At 46.2% G+C, this 15,727-nt stretch overlaps 1 protein-coding gene across 1 annotated transcript; it reads right to left on the bottom strand.

Moving 5' to 3' along the window:
* Positions 1-983: 983 nt before the first annotated feature.
* On the bottom strand, positions 984-9,523 carry LOC132242217 (calcitonin gene-related peptide 2-like). The gene is made up of 5 exons (XM_059711125.1): positions 9,454-9,523; positions 8,310-8,404; positions 7,906-8,058; positions 2,053-2,237; positions 984-1,400 (listed from the first exon to the last, which is right to left on the bottom strand). The coding sequence occupies exons 2-4, from the start codon at positions 8,393-8,395 to the stop codon at positions 2,078-2,080; spliced, it is 399 nt and encodes a 132-aa protein (XP_059567108.1). The 5' UTR covers positions 8,396-8,404; positions 9,454-9,523; the 3' UTR covers positions 984-1,400; positions 2,053-2,077.
* Positions 9,524-15,727: the final 6,204 nt, after the last annotated feature.

Raw genomic sequence — 15,727 nt, 5'->3', positions numbered from 1 at the left:
TGTCAGCTTGACCTTCAGTCCAGATGCCAGGGGGTGGGTTTTGTTATTTCAATCCAGCCAAGCACCAGGAATGAATATGACTCAGGCCCCCCCAAGAATGCACATAATCTCCTTTGTCTTGACCTTTAGTAAAACTTCCTGTTTTTTGCTGTATAAAATAAATACGCTGTATTGGCTCTGGGTCCCTGTCCCTGTCTCTCCATCAGAGGACAGTGGTCCCACCTGGCCCCAACTTTTTTCTTCCATCTCTGTATCTGTCTCTTTCTTTCATTTTCTCAATCGCCAGCTGCCCCTACTCAGGAACCAGACCACTCTCTGGCCTCGCTGGATGCAGAGAAGAGAGAAATATTCACAGGCAGCTAGGTCAGAGAATGGCTCACAGATCTGGAAAGCATCAGGAGCCATAGCTGGGAAGCATACAGCACAGTGGTTTCCATGGGAAGCTCCTGAAACCAACATCTGAGTCTGTGTGACCTTGGACTTCACTTCTCAGTGCCTGTTTCCTCAGATGAGAAGTGGAAATAAAAATGGTGTCTAGCCCATAAAGTTGTCATGAAGAGTAAATGAATTCATAGGTATAAAGCACTATCTCAGAACATTGTATGGTCTAGAGCAGTGATGGCGAACCTATGACACGTGTGCCAGAGGTGACACACGAACTCATTTTTTTGGTTGGTTTTCCTTTGTTAAATGTCATTTAAATATATAAAATAAATATCAAAAATATAAGTTTTTGTTTTACTATGGTTGCAAATATCAAAAAATTCCTATATGTGACATGGCACCAGAGTTAAGTTAGGGTTTTTCAAATAATGACATGCCGAGCTCAAAAGGTTCGCCATCACTGGTCTAGAGTAAGCACTCAAAAAATGTCAACTATTATTATTGTTACATTGAAAAGCAAGTTGAAATAAACCACCAGGGTTTTGAAACACATGTATCCAAAATATGTTTTTAATCTTGATGTTCACAAATGGCACAATATTGACATTTCCTTAAATAAATTATACAATCAGGCTCTCAGACAACAAGGCATAGCATCACCATTAAAACAAAGCATAGCATCCCCCCAGAGACCACCAGGGGCAGTGATTTCACATCCCCCTATGGTTTGGCAAAGCTGCATGAACAACAGGATAGCTCTCAAAGAACCAGTTTGCTACCAGATAAGCTGATGAGAGATATAATCATGTTTATTGCACGTAGAATCAAATATAAAAAGGATGCACAACAAATATGGAATTTGTTTATTTTGCATTTAATTTCATTCCTTTTGAGTGAAAAAGGGGCTTTTTTTAAAATCTATTTGGATGCAAACATGTATATCTTCCCTGGGGTCTTCTCACCAAGTTGTTGTCAACAGAAATTAATAGAAGTGGTGAGTTCAGCTTCATTGTAACCTGAGATAAAAAAAAAAAGTTAAAAAATAAGCAAAAAGGAGGAGAAAGAGGAGAAGAATGAGAACTAGAAGAAGAAGAAGAAGAAGAAGAAGAAGAAGAAGAAGAAGAAGAAGAAGAAGAAGAAGAAGAAGAAGAAGAAGAAGAAGAACAAGAAGGGAATAAACACAATTATTACTGAAAAGAACATTAATTTATAGAAGTGCTTCTTTAAACAGCATTTATAAATTATGGATATGAGATATAAACAGGCTTTTAAAGCAAATGATAGTAAAAAGCAATTCAACCATCACTATGAACATTAGCAGTAGTGTTATGATTATAGCCCTCTGGACTAAACCTGTGAACACTGAAGGGTTGAAGGCTTTCTGAACCTAGGTTCATTAATGAGGAGTGGCCTGGCTAAGGTTTGCTGAATTCAGCAAGCATGTTTTTTATTCATTTCTCTTCTCAGAAAGACAAAATTGCACCTCTGCAGCCTGCCCTAGTGCTCTGACTTCCAGCTGAGTTGCAGAAGGAACCCACTACCTCAGGAGGAAGAATGTAATTGGGGAGAAGGATCTGAGGAACCTACCAGGTCCAGTGGGTTTCAAAATGTGGATGCTAAAAACTCCCAACACCTTCCCCTCCCATACAACAGAAAAAAGGCAGTCACCTTCTTGATGGAGTCCTCTAGAAGCTCAGGCCTGAACTTCCCTACGGCGACGGCCAAAGGAATTGGGGCCCACATCAGTGGGCACAAAGCCTTCCTTAAGCATTCCCCCATGTTTGCTCAGAAAGTCTTCCAGCCGATGGATCACACAGGTGGAAGTATTGCAGGATCTCTTCTGGTGAGTGACACTGATTTGCAGAATGGAGAAAGAAGAGAAAGCCTGCTAGTGAGAATCTGAAGTCTGGAGTCTGGAGCCTACCCCATGGGACCTTTTCAAAGAGAATTGTAGCTCTTCAACATAACACTTAAGAATAAGTGTTTCTGGCCCTAGCTGGTTTGGCACAGTGGATAGAGCATTGGCCTACATACTGAAGGGGCTCAGGTTTGATTCACGTCAAGGGCACATGCCCGGGTTGCAGCTCGATCCCCAGTAGGGGGCATGCAGGAGGCAGCTCTCTCATCATTGATGTTTGTATCTCTCTCTCCCTCTCCCTTCCTCTCTGCAATCAGTAAAATATATGTTAAAAAAAAAAAAAAAGAATAAGTGTTTCTGGAAGAACCAAGATGGCAGCATAGGTAAACTCTGGCACTTGCCACCTCCCACAACCACATCAAAATTACAGCTAAAATAAAGAACAACCATCATTCAGAACTGACAGAACGGACGTCCTACAACAAGAGAAGTAAAGAATAAAGTACATCAAGACTGATAGGAGAGGCAGAGGCATGGAATGAATTGGCCCAACACCCACATGTGGTGGGGTTTTTTTTTTTAATCAGGAGGGATATCTTCACTGTGGAGGCCTCCCATGAAAAGCAAGGAGTTCCAGTCCCACACCAGAACCCCAACCAAGGTTTCCAGAGGTAAGAAGAGAAGTCCCCATAACTTGGGGCTGTAAAAACCAGTGGGGATTGTAGCTAGTGACACGGAGGCTGCTAGAGACCCAGGCAGTTCCTCTTAAAGGTCTGGCACATGAATTTACTTGTCCACACTCCCTCTGGGCTCCAATACTGGGTGGCAGCTTTGGGGGATCCAGGAACATACAGGAAGGAATTTGATTGTCTGGCATTGGAGCAAGAACTCAGGGGCGGTTTCCTCCCAGAAGGGGTGCTTTCAGGGATCATTGTTCCTATGCTGAGACCTCCCATGTTGCAGGGCCGACTGGCAGCCATAACTTAATTTCTACGACCATAGCTCACACTGTTCACTCTGCCCTGGTGATTCCCTGAGACTCCGCCCCATCCAATTTGCAGCCCCACACAAGCTTTTGCACCTATGTTTCCATACAAATGGCCTGTTTTGGCTCAGGCTTCAGACTTTCCTAAAATCTCTCAAACTAGCCTCAGCTGCCATCAGCATGCCCCAAACCTATCAATAAAAGGCCTAAGACCCAGCACTAGCACCAGCCTGCCTTGCTTCACAGCTGGGCCTTGCCTAGGCAGTTTCAAGCCCAATACAAATAGCAGCCACCTGCAGATTTCTCTGTAGTTCCTGCCGGGTGGCCCCAGGCAGTGGCTGACTTTGCACCTCCCTGGAGGCCTCAGAGCCAGTGCACCCAGTCGAAAACTTCAGACCATACCAGATTACAACTCTATGTATCCATAGGGGACACATTCAAGGGGCAGACCCAGCGAGCACCAAAGCCCAATTGAAGCAAGTCCTGCTCCATAGGGGTGTCTCCTGCACAGCATCTCTTCTCTTGTAGTTGCAGCTGGTCCTCACAGCCAATTGGCCTGAAGGCCAACTCCTCCCAGTAATGCTAACAGCAATCAAGGCTCAACTCAACAAGACTGTGCACACAGCCCACACAGAGGTGTATCTAGACCAGTGATGGTGAACCTATGGCGAACTCATTTTTTTGGTTGACTTTTCTTTGTTAAATGGCATTTAAATATATAAAACAAATATCAAAAATATAAGTCTTTGTTTTACTATGGTTGCAAATATCAAAAAATTTCTATATGTGACATGGCACCAGAGTTAAGTTAGGGTTTTTCAAAATGCTGACACGCCGAGCTCAAAAGGTTCACCATCATTGATCTAGACAGTGGTTCTCAACCTTCTGGTCCTTTAAATACAGTTCCTCATGTTGTGACCCCACCATAAAATGATTTTCATTGCTACTTCATAACTGTAATTTTGCGACTGTTATGAATCATAATGTAAATATCTGATATGCAGGATGGTCTTAGGAGACCCCTGTGAAAGGGTCGTTCGACCACCAAAGGGGCCGCGACCTACAGGTTGAGAACCACTGATCTAGAAGGTCCAGCTCAGGTGTCTGGAGAGGCTGAGCCACTGGGCCCTACAGGACACCTACTACACAAGACAACTCTACCAATCCCAGGAGACATAGCAGCTCTACCTTACACATAGAAGCAAACACAGGGAAGCAGCCAAAATTTGGAGACAAAGAAACATGTCACAAATGAAAGAAATGGCAGCAAGCAACCTACTGGATACAGAGTTCAAAACAGTGGTTATAAGGTTACTCAAAGATCTTAAAGAGAGCTTCAAGGGACTTAATGAGACTTTCAAGGATCTTAGTAATAATTTCAAAGACAGGAAAAAGGATCAGTCAGAAATTAAGTATATACTGACTGAAATAAAGAATAATATATAGGGATTCAACAGTAAATTAGAGGATCCCAAGAATGAAATCAATGATTTGAGATATGAGGAAGCAAAAAACACCCAATCAGAAAAGACAAAAGAATCCAAAAATATGAAGATAGTGTAAGGAGCCTCTGGGACAACTTCAAGCATACTAACATTTACATTATGGCAGTGCCAGAAGGAGAAGGGAGAGAGCAAGATATTGAAAACCTATCTGAAGAAATATGACAGGAAATTTCCCCTTTAACCAGGAAGCATAGAGAGCCCCAAACAAGAGGAACCCAAAGATGCCCGCACCAAGACACATCATAATTAAAATACCAAAGATTAAAGACAAAGAGAGAATCTTAAAATCAGCAAGAGAAAAGCAGTTAGTTGCCTACAAGGGAACACCCATATAACTATGAGCTGATTTCTCAACAGAAACTTTGTAAGCCAGAAGGGAGTGGCAAAAACTATTCAAAGTGATGAATAGCAAGGGCCTACAACCAAGATTACTCTACCCAGCAAAGCTATCATTTAGAATCGAAGGTCAGATAAAGAGCTTCACAGACAAGAAAAAGCTAAAGGAGAGTACCAAACCAATATTACATAAAATGTTGAAGGGTATTCTTTCAGAAGAGAAATAAGAATAAGAATGAGAATGAAAATGAAAAGAAGAAGGAGAAGGAAGGAAAGGAGGAGGAGGAGGAGGAGGAGAAATAAAAATATGAAAAATAAAATGTCAGTAAATACATATCTATCAACAATTGAATCTAAAAATCAAAGTAAAGGAACAAGAAATCTAATGAACAAAATACACTGATAAATAAAATAGAACCAGAAGCACGGAAACATGACAAATATCATAGGGAAAGGGGAAAGGGGCCAGGAAGAGATTAACCAAAGATCTCGTAGGCATATATGCATTAACTATGGATGCAGACAATAGGGTGGTGAAGGCTTGGGACGGGACAGGAACCTTGTGGAGGAGGGCATCTGTAATACTCTCAATAATAAAGATTTTTTTTAAAAGACAACAACAACAACAAAACAAATGGCAAATTTTTTATGTATATCTTACAAAAATCAAAAAAAGTGTGTGGGTGGGGGCGGAGAATAATTGTTTCTTCCATATGCAATGACTAAAGTTGTTAGAGGAAATGGCCTGGCAGCCTTTGCTAGGAGCCCTTCAAGATAAAACCCAGTTCCTAACCATGGGACACACGCTGAAACCCTGCATTTAGTATTGTCCCTTACATATAATCTCTTTGGGACCAGGAAGAAGTTTTTGGCAAAGGCCTAGTTCACCTCAGGACATACAAGAAGCATACAGAAGCCATACCCCAGCCATGAGCACCAATGAAACCACTTTCCATGGGAAAATAAAAATTCCCTGAAGTTTTACCTGGAAGAGGCTCAGAGAACACGGCTTACAAGAAGTGCTTACCTGCTTCAGCACACCCGTTCTTTTTTTTTTTTTTTTCTTTCTTTTTTTTTTTTTTTATTCCACATTGCAACTAATATTTTTGTTGTTGTTTTGTTAATCCTCACCCAAGGATATTTTTCCCATTGATTTTTTTTTTTATTTTTTTTTTAGAGAGAGAGGAACGGGGGGGGGAGAGAAAGAGAGAAACATCGATGTGAGAGAGACACATCAATTGGTTGCCTCCAACATGAGCCCTGACTGGGGTCTAGGATCAAGCCTGCAACCGAGGTACATGCCCTTGGCTGGAATCGAACCCAGGACCCTTTAGTCTGCAGGCAGACGTTCTAACCACTGAGCCAAATCAGCTAGGGCAGCACACCTTTTCTTGATGCTGGAGCTGGTTCCCAGGGGCCACTCACCAAGCCCTGTATCCAGCTGTCCTCAGGCTAAAGTTACTTTTAACCATAGGCCCTGGGCACCTTCAAGTCTTGAACATGGACTAGAGTAATGACCATCACAGTGTACATCCTTTTAGAAAATGGGTTAATTCATCAAAATTGATGCTGAGGGATAAAGCAGAAACCAGAGGACTCTGCCGTGATATCCTCTAGGATCTCAAGAAGCTTCCCTTACTCTCTCTTATCTCTCACCTGGTCTATGAGTCCCGCTCTCTTTCATTCCATCCTGGGGTCTCCAACATTTTCTGTCATGAGCAAAGCTACCAATACCAGCTTGAGAAGCAATCAGAGTGAAATCTGCATGCACTAAGTTCATCAATGAGAGCAAGAAAGGAAATCAAAAGGGATTTCACTTGGAATCCTTGGGCACCCCAAAACTGGAGTAGCGGTCTTTCTCCAAATCACTGGCTATATCCCTTTTCTTGCCAAGTGTTTCAGCCCCAAAGCCAATGCCAGAGAACGTATGAAAGTTCTTCAGATACTTCAAGTATGCGCCCAGCACACAAATACTCAGATTACTGCACGGCTTAGTGATGGAGCTGTCCAGGCTGCAAGGAAGACAAACCAGACAATACCATGCACCAGGTTGGCCCCCAGTGAGGGGCAGCCATGCAGGGAGGGGGTACTTTGAGCAGGAGCGGGAGGGCCAGGCAGGAGGACAGCTCACACATCTTCCAGTAAGGGAACTCAGACATTTGCTGAGTCAGCGCAGTGTGGGGAAGGGCTGCAGTGGGAAAGGGGTCATCTTTCCACTCAGGCCTTCATGCTCTGCAGAGCGCTTCTCAGAGCAAGTGCAAGTGCAAGTGCAACTCATACCTCTGCCCAGGCAGTGCTCCGAGCTCAGGGTGCAACAGGGAGGTGGGGCTGGGTAAGGGTGCTCTCCCCAGCCTCATGACAAACATACACATCTTCACAGATCCTACACATGTAAAGGCCCCAGACCTCACTCAGACACTGCTCTATGTGACCCCACCCTCTGCAAGGCTTTTGGCTTCACCTTGCAAATGTGCAATGAAGGCTCCTTGCAGGTGTGAGATAACAACACACTGGTTACATTTCGAAAACATCCTGAGATCTGCTGGCTTCAAACTGACCAGTCTTAATTCATCCATTGCTGGGAAGTCTCCTCAGTAGAGCAAGACCAATTCCCAGAGAAAGTGATTCCACACCACCTCATTTCCTTTCCTAACAGCTTTCAGGAATGGATCTTTTCGATGTGTCTAACCACAATCCCTCCAGCTGCCCAGAACCTTGGTCTTCTGTGGAGCATGGGAATGGCCGGGCTCCAGAGCCGGGTGAACAAGGATAGCTTACTGGACTTCTGGCCAGATGTTTTTCCTCCTGGATATGCCGAGGTGAGTGGGGAGCCTTACCTGGAGTCCTCTGCCTCTGTCTCCTGCTCCTCAGGCTGGTCCAGCTCGTTAGTGTTCCTCTGTGCATAGGCCTTCACCAGTGATGCCAGGAGGTGCCCTTCCTTCTCACTGAGTGCAGCAAGTTCAGAGTCTGGGAGGCTCTCCAAGGCCCACCTGGGGAAGGGAAGCAAACCCAATACAGGCTCTGAGTCCCGGTCTGGCCTCTCTCCAGGATAAGCAGCCAGGCTTCCTGCTCACTGTGGCAAGCCCTGAAAATGTGTCCTTCTCTCCCCAGTCCTAGACCACAGGGCTTGGGGCCAGTGTCCACCTGAGGGTGTTGATTCACTGGGAGCCTCTGTTGTGACTTCAGAGGCATGGAATTGCCTGATCCAGGGGCAGAGACAAGTAGCTTCAGGCCCTCTCACCTGAGCGGTGTTGCCTGGAGGCCGCCTGCCTGGCACAGGACCAAGATGCTGAGAGCCAAGAAGGGGGAGGACTTCCCGAAGCCCATGATGCCTCTCTGTAAAAGGAGAAGAACATTATGGCTGCACCAAGACCAAGCCTGGCCTAGAGCCTGCAGACCTAGGTCCCAGTCCTGCCTCTGCCACAACTGCCTTGTGTCCTCACGCCTCGGTTCTGTTCGTTTGCCAGCCAGCCTGCTGTGAATCTGCTTGCTTCTATTCATGTGTTAGATGGACTGCTGTGAATATGCTCAGTAGAGCAGAAACAAGTGTCCTGGGAGAGGACTGGGAGAATTCTGGCTCTGTCTGTGGGAAGCCAGAGAGAAGCCACAAAGGTGGCCATGCACACAAACCCACACCTTCTGCCCTTGGCAGAAACCAGGTGCGTACCCACCCTGCTGTAGACTGCATCTCCTGTCTTCTCAGGGCTGAGAAATCTAGGAGCTCCCTTCCCCTTCGCTGAACTTCCAGCTAACTCAGGGAGAGGAAAATGGGAAGGGTAAATTGGAAGAGAGCGCTGAGGCTTTGGGTTTGGGTTTGGGGGGAAATTTCTAACTTGCCAGTTACTGGTGTCTCAGGTTGTGCTGGAGGGCAGTTTCGCAGCAGATCCTGGGTGCCAGCACCCAGAGTTGAGCCCACTGTCTGGTTCACCAATTGCACTGCCTCAGGTCCCCGCCAAAGCCCCAGGAACACTGGCAGGCTGCAGGCGCCTCAGAGGAAGGGTCAGGGCCCCTGTCCCAGGAACCAAATGTGGTCCCTGAGGACACAGATCCCGAAGGGCAAGCCCAGACCAAACTCCTGCAGGATCCTGCATGCAGGACGGGCAGCAATGCAGGGCCCACAGACCCACCCTTCTGGACTGGTGGAGCTTCCAGCGCCCAGGGAAGCCCTGGGGATGCTGGGGATTCCACTGGAGGTTATTGAGGATAATGCACTGCCTGCCCCAACCGCCCGCCCTCCCCGGAGGGGGACAGGGAGCTAGGAGCACCTGGCTGTAGATGGGAGGAGATGGCCCTGAGAGGCAAAGGAAAGGCAGGCAGGCAGTTCTAGCAAACTGGATGAACTAATCCAGAAGCAGGGAATTAGGGTGGAGTGGGAAGTTCCTCACCTGGCGACTGGAGTTGCAGGAGAGAATGCCAGCAGCCGGTCCCCCTGGATGGATACAAAGCCTGCTGTGGGTGTCTTCCCAGCGGAGCTCTTGGCTCTTATTCCAGTGATAGTGGGAGGGGTTCCCCACGAGCCTGCGCGGCCAATCCAAAGTGGCCAGGACCGACCCAGCTCCGATTGCGTCATTGCTCCCGCTCCCCGCACCGGTCCACTAGGGAGGGGAGCCACCCGCTCAGACTGTCTTTTGCAATGAGGTCATTGCTTGGAGAGCTTGAGGGCTGGGAGAGGTTGGAGAGCCTTCGACGTCCAGAAAATGGGGACAAATCGGGGGGGGGGGGGGATGGCGGGGGGGGGGGTGGCATCACCAAAAGTCAGAAGCCAGAGGTTTTCTCATTCTCTCCATGCCTGAACTCTAGCCTTGCACCTGCCTCCTGCTGCTCCAGTCCCACCAGCCCGCCACCTGAGCCCCCAGGGGCCTGAGCAGCAGTACCTGGTTCTAACTGGTGCTCAGCTGAAACAGCCCTAGGCGCAGGAGGGAGGGGATCCTGGGGGGGAGGGGCCTTGAGAGACTGATCTCTTTGGAACACCTGGAGCGCTCCTATGGCATCCAGTTTCCTTCCCTCCCTCCCCCCACACACCAGGGTACCCCCCCCCCCAACCCCGCGCGCCCTGGGCCCCCACAAAGAAGTTTTATTTCCAGTCTGGCAGGCAAGCCTCCTTCACCTCACTCCTCTGGGACGGGTAGAAGTGGAGAAGAGGAGAGGACTGGGGAAGGGGCCAAACTGGCACAGCCCTCACAGTTTCTAGCCCCCTAGTCCTCAGAGGTGGAGTTTAGCATCCCCCTAACCCGGTTCACACAACTGCCCTGCACCTCTGGCTTGTTTGCCAAACTGCTGGGCGAGACCACCTGCGCCCTGTCTCTACCTGTCTCCCCCCATACACACTTTTCCTGAAGCGCTAGATTGCTAAGGGGGCCCCCAGGAGAGTGAGCACTGTAAGCCCAATGGTGCCCTTCGGAAGTTCACAAGCGCTCCGCTCGGCTACAGGCGGCTACAAGCGGTCGGGTGCGCACACTCGCGCTCCCCGCCGGCTCCCGTCCCGCACTCGCGTCCCTGGACCCCAGCCAAACGCTCTGCCTGTCGCAGTCGCACGCTCACAGGGACACACACACACACACACACACACACACACACACACACACAGCGCCTCCCGGATAAGCCAGCACTCGCCGAAACCTATGCGCCCTCATCAGCTGTTTGTAAACGAGCGCTCACATCCCACCCAAACCAATGTCGCCGGCACCCGAAAGCACTCCCTCGAGTCTCTGCTTGGGGCAACGGGCGCTTTCAGATGCACGGTGCTGCACAGTGTCCCCCTGGCACACACATAGGCACACGCCCATCCAGGCGCACGGACTCGGCCTCTCCCTTTCCCTTAAGGAAAGCCTGGTTCTCCGGGCACAGCGCAAAGATTCCAGCTCTGGCCACAGATTGGGCCGGAGGTAGAAGCCAGGCGGAATAAGTGAGGGAGCGCCACCCACCCTCGGGGCCTTGGGCTGCCCTGGCATAGTGGCTGCGCCCCCGAATGCGCCCGCCGATCCCTCCTGAGCTCGGGAAGCCTTGCCCGAAGGCGCGGGGCGGGGAGGGAGTAGCCAGAGGCTCGTGGGACCTTAGCGTTTGTGCGGGTCAGAAGAGAGTTCATGAGATGTCAGTCCGGGCCCTCCGCGCCTCGATTTCTGTGGCAGGCAGAGTGCTCAGAGGCTGCACTAGCCAGAGCCGCCCCTACCCCGAGGAAGGCTGCCGGACCCGTGGAACGTGCCTGGGGGCTGGCGCAGGGCAGGGGCACTCCCTCCCGGGACCTGGGTAACCACACCAGAAAGCGCTGCTCCCCAAGGGCTTCCTTCTGCACAGCGGGGATTTCTCTCTGCGCCCAAGGTGCTGAGCTCGCTTTGGGATGTAATCAGGGACATCGCAGCAGCCTTTACTAGGAGGCCCTCCCTCCCAAAGCCCTGCAAATACGAGGGGAGACTTCTGTGCCCCTTTCCCCATTTCCAACCCGGGAAAGGGGCTGCTGAAGGACCAGGCGCAGCTGGAAGGCACTAAGCCTCTGCCTTCTACACCGCCTCTTCCAGGACCTCTGCCCCCGGTTCTGGGTCTGGCAGAACATGTACCCCGCCGGACAGAGCTCTGGGGACACTGAGAAATAGCTGGGCCGCCTGGCCTGTGGAGGAAAGGGCGGGTGGACAAAAAGGTCCCAAAGGCCCCAAACCCTAGAGCCCAAGTTTCCTCACCTCCACGAAGTTATCAGGGGCGCTGCTTTCAGGAGAAGCTGGTGGGGAGTGCAGGAGGAGTGGGGTTGGGGTCCCAGAGGCCCAAACATGTGAATTTGGGAGGAACTCTGAACCCTTGGGCTTGAGCGCTGGAAAGCTGGCAGCCTTTCCAGAGACTCTGTCACTAGGACCTTTTTGATATGTATGGACCTACAGCCCAGAGGGCACGATCCCTGGTTGTGCCTTGCTCTCCAGAGGAGTGCTGGGTGGCCCACAACCCCAGAAGAAATCCTGTTTAGGGAAAAGTAGGCTGAAATTTCTATAAAGGCCACAGAGACTAGGAACCCTGCCCTCTGACAAGTAAGAGTGCACCTCCAACCCAGAGACCCATCTGAACACAAATACACCTGATTCTAGGCTTTGAATATCTTCAGATGCACCCAGAATTATTTGACCTAATCTTCTTCCACTAGTGCGCATGGTAGGTGCACAGCAAATGTGCGGAAAGAGGGGATGAATGAATGAACAGTTCCATGGGTTCATTACAGTAAGAGTCAGCAGTAAATTTGCAGCCAAGTTAAGTTGGGCTGCAGACTCAATTTAGATTCATTAGATGGAAGAGCAAGTAGTTGATCCAAAGATTTTTTTTTTATCTATTTAATAAAAGGAATTTATGTCCTGGTGAAAACTTTCTGGAATTTAATAGGAGAGGAAGTACCAAGAGGTTCTTTTCTCTTCTTTAGCAACTTGAAAAGCAAAACAGGGCAGTTTTCCTCAACCCATCCTTGTATTATATTAGTGAGTGATGGAAGAAAAAGTCAATAAAATAATTTACTTTCTAACCTGAGAAAATTACATTTTGATTTCCCTGGAACTGTTCAGAGCTTCAAGGCATCCCCAATCAAAATAGCATAAGAATTTACAGAGAATAGTTTCCCAGGAATATCTTTCCCTTTTGAATAATCTCAAATATTTTGATGCTGGGTTTAACTATTTAATGTAACTACTTTTAAATTTTGAAAATGGTCATCTTAAATTTTTAGAAAAAAACAGATTCCAGGCACTACAGCTTTTGAGGTTTATTTTTATTTACTTTAACTTACTGTGTTTTCTTTACAAATTTCCTAGGAGAAATATTGCTTAGGGGAAACTTTCATTCATTCAAACAAATATTTATTGAAGACCTACTGTGTGCCAAGCATCATTTTTCTAGGCACTAGCAGTTCACAGTAGACAAAACAAAACCCTCCTGTGCTCTTACTGCTTAGATTACCATGATGTTTTTAACAGGAGTCCTTTTATATCACACTATACCCAAATAAAACACATCCCTATCCCTATCCCAAATAAAACACACGCTCTCAATATAGTCATATCATCTATTTGTTTGTCAAATAGATATTCAGAGTTTACATTATTTTTTGCCACCACCTTTATCCACCCCTCCCCCCATACCCTTCTCCACCTCTACCTCCCCCAACCCACCAGCAATCACTACACTGTTATGGGTGAGTTCTTTCTCTGTTTTATTTCTTTTTTGGTCAATCCCTCCACCCCTCAGAGCTGTCAGTCTGCTCTCTGTGAGACCATCTCTAATTTGCTTATTCAGTTTGTTCATTAGATTCCACATATGAGTGAAATCATATGGTATTTGTCTTTCTCTGACTTAGCTTATTTCACTTAGCATATTTTTTAAAATAGTTTAAATGGTAAATAAAAAAACATCAAAAAAGTATTTTTTGTTTAAAGACAGAAAAAAGGGTAAAATTTTATTTTTTATTACAGCTGAGTCATATTCCATTGTGTAAAATGAACCATAGCTGTTTTATCCATTCATCTGCTGATGGACACCTGGCTGCTTCCAAATCTGAGCTATTGTCAATAACGCTGCAATGAACATAGGGATGCATACATTCTTTCAAATTAGTGTTTCGGATTTCTCCAGATAAATTCCCAGAAGTGGAATCACTGGATCATAAGGCAGCTTCATTTTTAGTTTTTTGAGATATCTCCGCTCTGCTTTCCACAGTGACTGCACTGGTCTGCACTCCCACCAGCAGTGCAGGAGGGTTCCTCTTTCTCCACATCCTCACCAGCACTGTTGTTTGTTGATTTACTGATGATAACCATTCTGACAGGTGTCAGGCAGATATCTCATTGTGGTTTTAATTTGCATTTCTCTGATGATTAGTGACATTGAGCTTCTTTTCATATGTCTATTAAAGTCCTTTGCCCATTTTTAAATTGGATTGTTCAGGGCTTTTTAGGGTGTTGTTTTATAAGTTCTTTATAAATTTTGGATATTAACCCCTTATCAGATGTATCGGCCAATATGTTCTCCCATTCACTACTTGTTGATGATTTCCTTTGCTGTGCAAAACCTTTTTAGTTTGATGTAGTCCCGTTTGTTCAGGGTTTACATTATTAAGATCATGTAAATATTATTCCCAGTTGAGCCACAAAGTATACTTTGATTGCATTTTCTTGTACATTTGTTTTATTTATGGTTAGTAATTCCTTCTCTTTTCATTTGCTTCATTTCCTTTCTGCCTATCACTGGTTTATTCCTTTTCCTAGATCAGTGATGGCGAACCTTTTGAGCTCGGCGTGTCAGCATTTTGCAAAACCCTAACTTAACTCTGGTGCCGTGTCACATATAGAAATTTTTTGATATTTGCAACCATAGTAAAACAAAGATTTATATTTTTAATATTTATTTTATATATTAAATGCCATTTAACAAAGAAAAATCAACCAAAAAAATGAGTTCGCGTGTCACCTCTGACACGCGTGTCATAGGTTCACCAACACTGTCCTAGATTTTATTTGTTCCTCATTCTTGCTTTACTCTCTCACTTCAGTGTAGTACATTCACCATTACATGACAGATAGATTTCTGGAAATTAAATTCATGGTTGAATATATTTTCACTCTGAATTTTAAAAGTATTCTGCATTGTCTTCTATATCAAGTGTGACTGTAAGAAATCCATTTCCCTTTATTCTTAATCTGGCATAGGATCTCTGTCTGTCTTTCTATCTCTCTCCCTCGCCTTCTCTTTCAGAATCTTCTCACTGGTGTTCTAAAATACTATGATGCGGTGACTTGGTGTGGACTATTTTTTATTTATTGTTCTGCACACTGACAGAACATTTGCAATCTCATTCATAGCCTTCACTTTCAGGAAATTTCTTGCTTTATTTCTTTGGAGATTTCTTCTCTCTCTCTCTGGTTTAACTTTCTGGGAGGTGGTGGGGTTTTTCAATTTAGAATTGTTTTTTAATTTTTTATCATATTTTTAATTTCTAAGAGGCTTTTTAAAAATTCTGTGTTACTTTTTATGGACTCCGGTGTTTTTTTAATGGGTACACCATCTTTTAGCTCTTTGGAGCTGTTAAACATAGGTTCTTTGTTTTGTTCCTCACAGTTTGCCTTGGCTACAGGTTTATGTTTAAGAGCATGGTAACAAAATACTAATTGGAAAATGGGGATAGCAGAGTTATCCATCAATGAGCCTGAATATAGAATGATCAGATGAGAAACAACCTCACCGTTTTCTTAGGGGGACCCCAAAATATGAGTAACTACAAGTCTTTTCTATGAGCTTCTCATTTGCCCTAAAAGGAGTCCTCCAATCTCCAGTGTGGGTCAGTAGGGTGGGGATGGAGTGGAGTATAAACCAGTGAGTAAGAAAGGAGGCTGACAATTTTACCATTCATTTTGGTAATCCTCTAGTGTTTTCAGGAAGCCAGGAGGGACTGTCACATAACTATATATGGTTTAGAAGGAAATCTTGGGTTTGCCTACTCCTTTTAAAGGCTTGCAATCACTCCAGTTCTCAGGCTGTTCTGTAACTTCACCAACAGAGGCAACCAATTGCTCAGAGCCCTGAGCTTGACTAGAGTCCTTGCTTCTTGATGGCTTTCCCTGCCCTACTAGAACTAGTACTAGAAATGTATGTTTTTGCACGACTTTCTCTTCTGCTAAACCAGTTAAGAAGGCAGGA

This window comes from Myotis daubentonii, chromosome 9 (genome assembly GCF_963259705.1).
Source record: "Myotis daubentonii chromosome 9, mMyoDau2.1, whole genome shotgun sequence".
NCBI classification, from domain to species: Eukaryota; Metazoa; Chordata; class Mammalia; order Chiroptera; family Vespertilionidae; genus Myotis; species Myotis daubentonii.
Note: the sequence above shows the minus strand (reverse complement) of the source record. Positions and strands in the feature narration are given on the sequence as shown.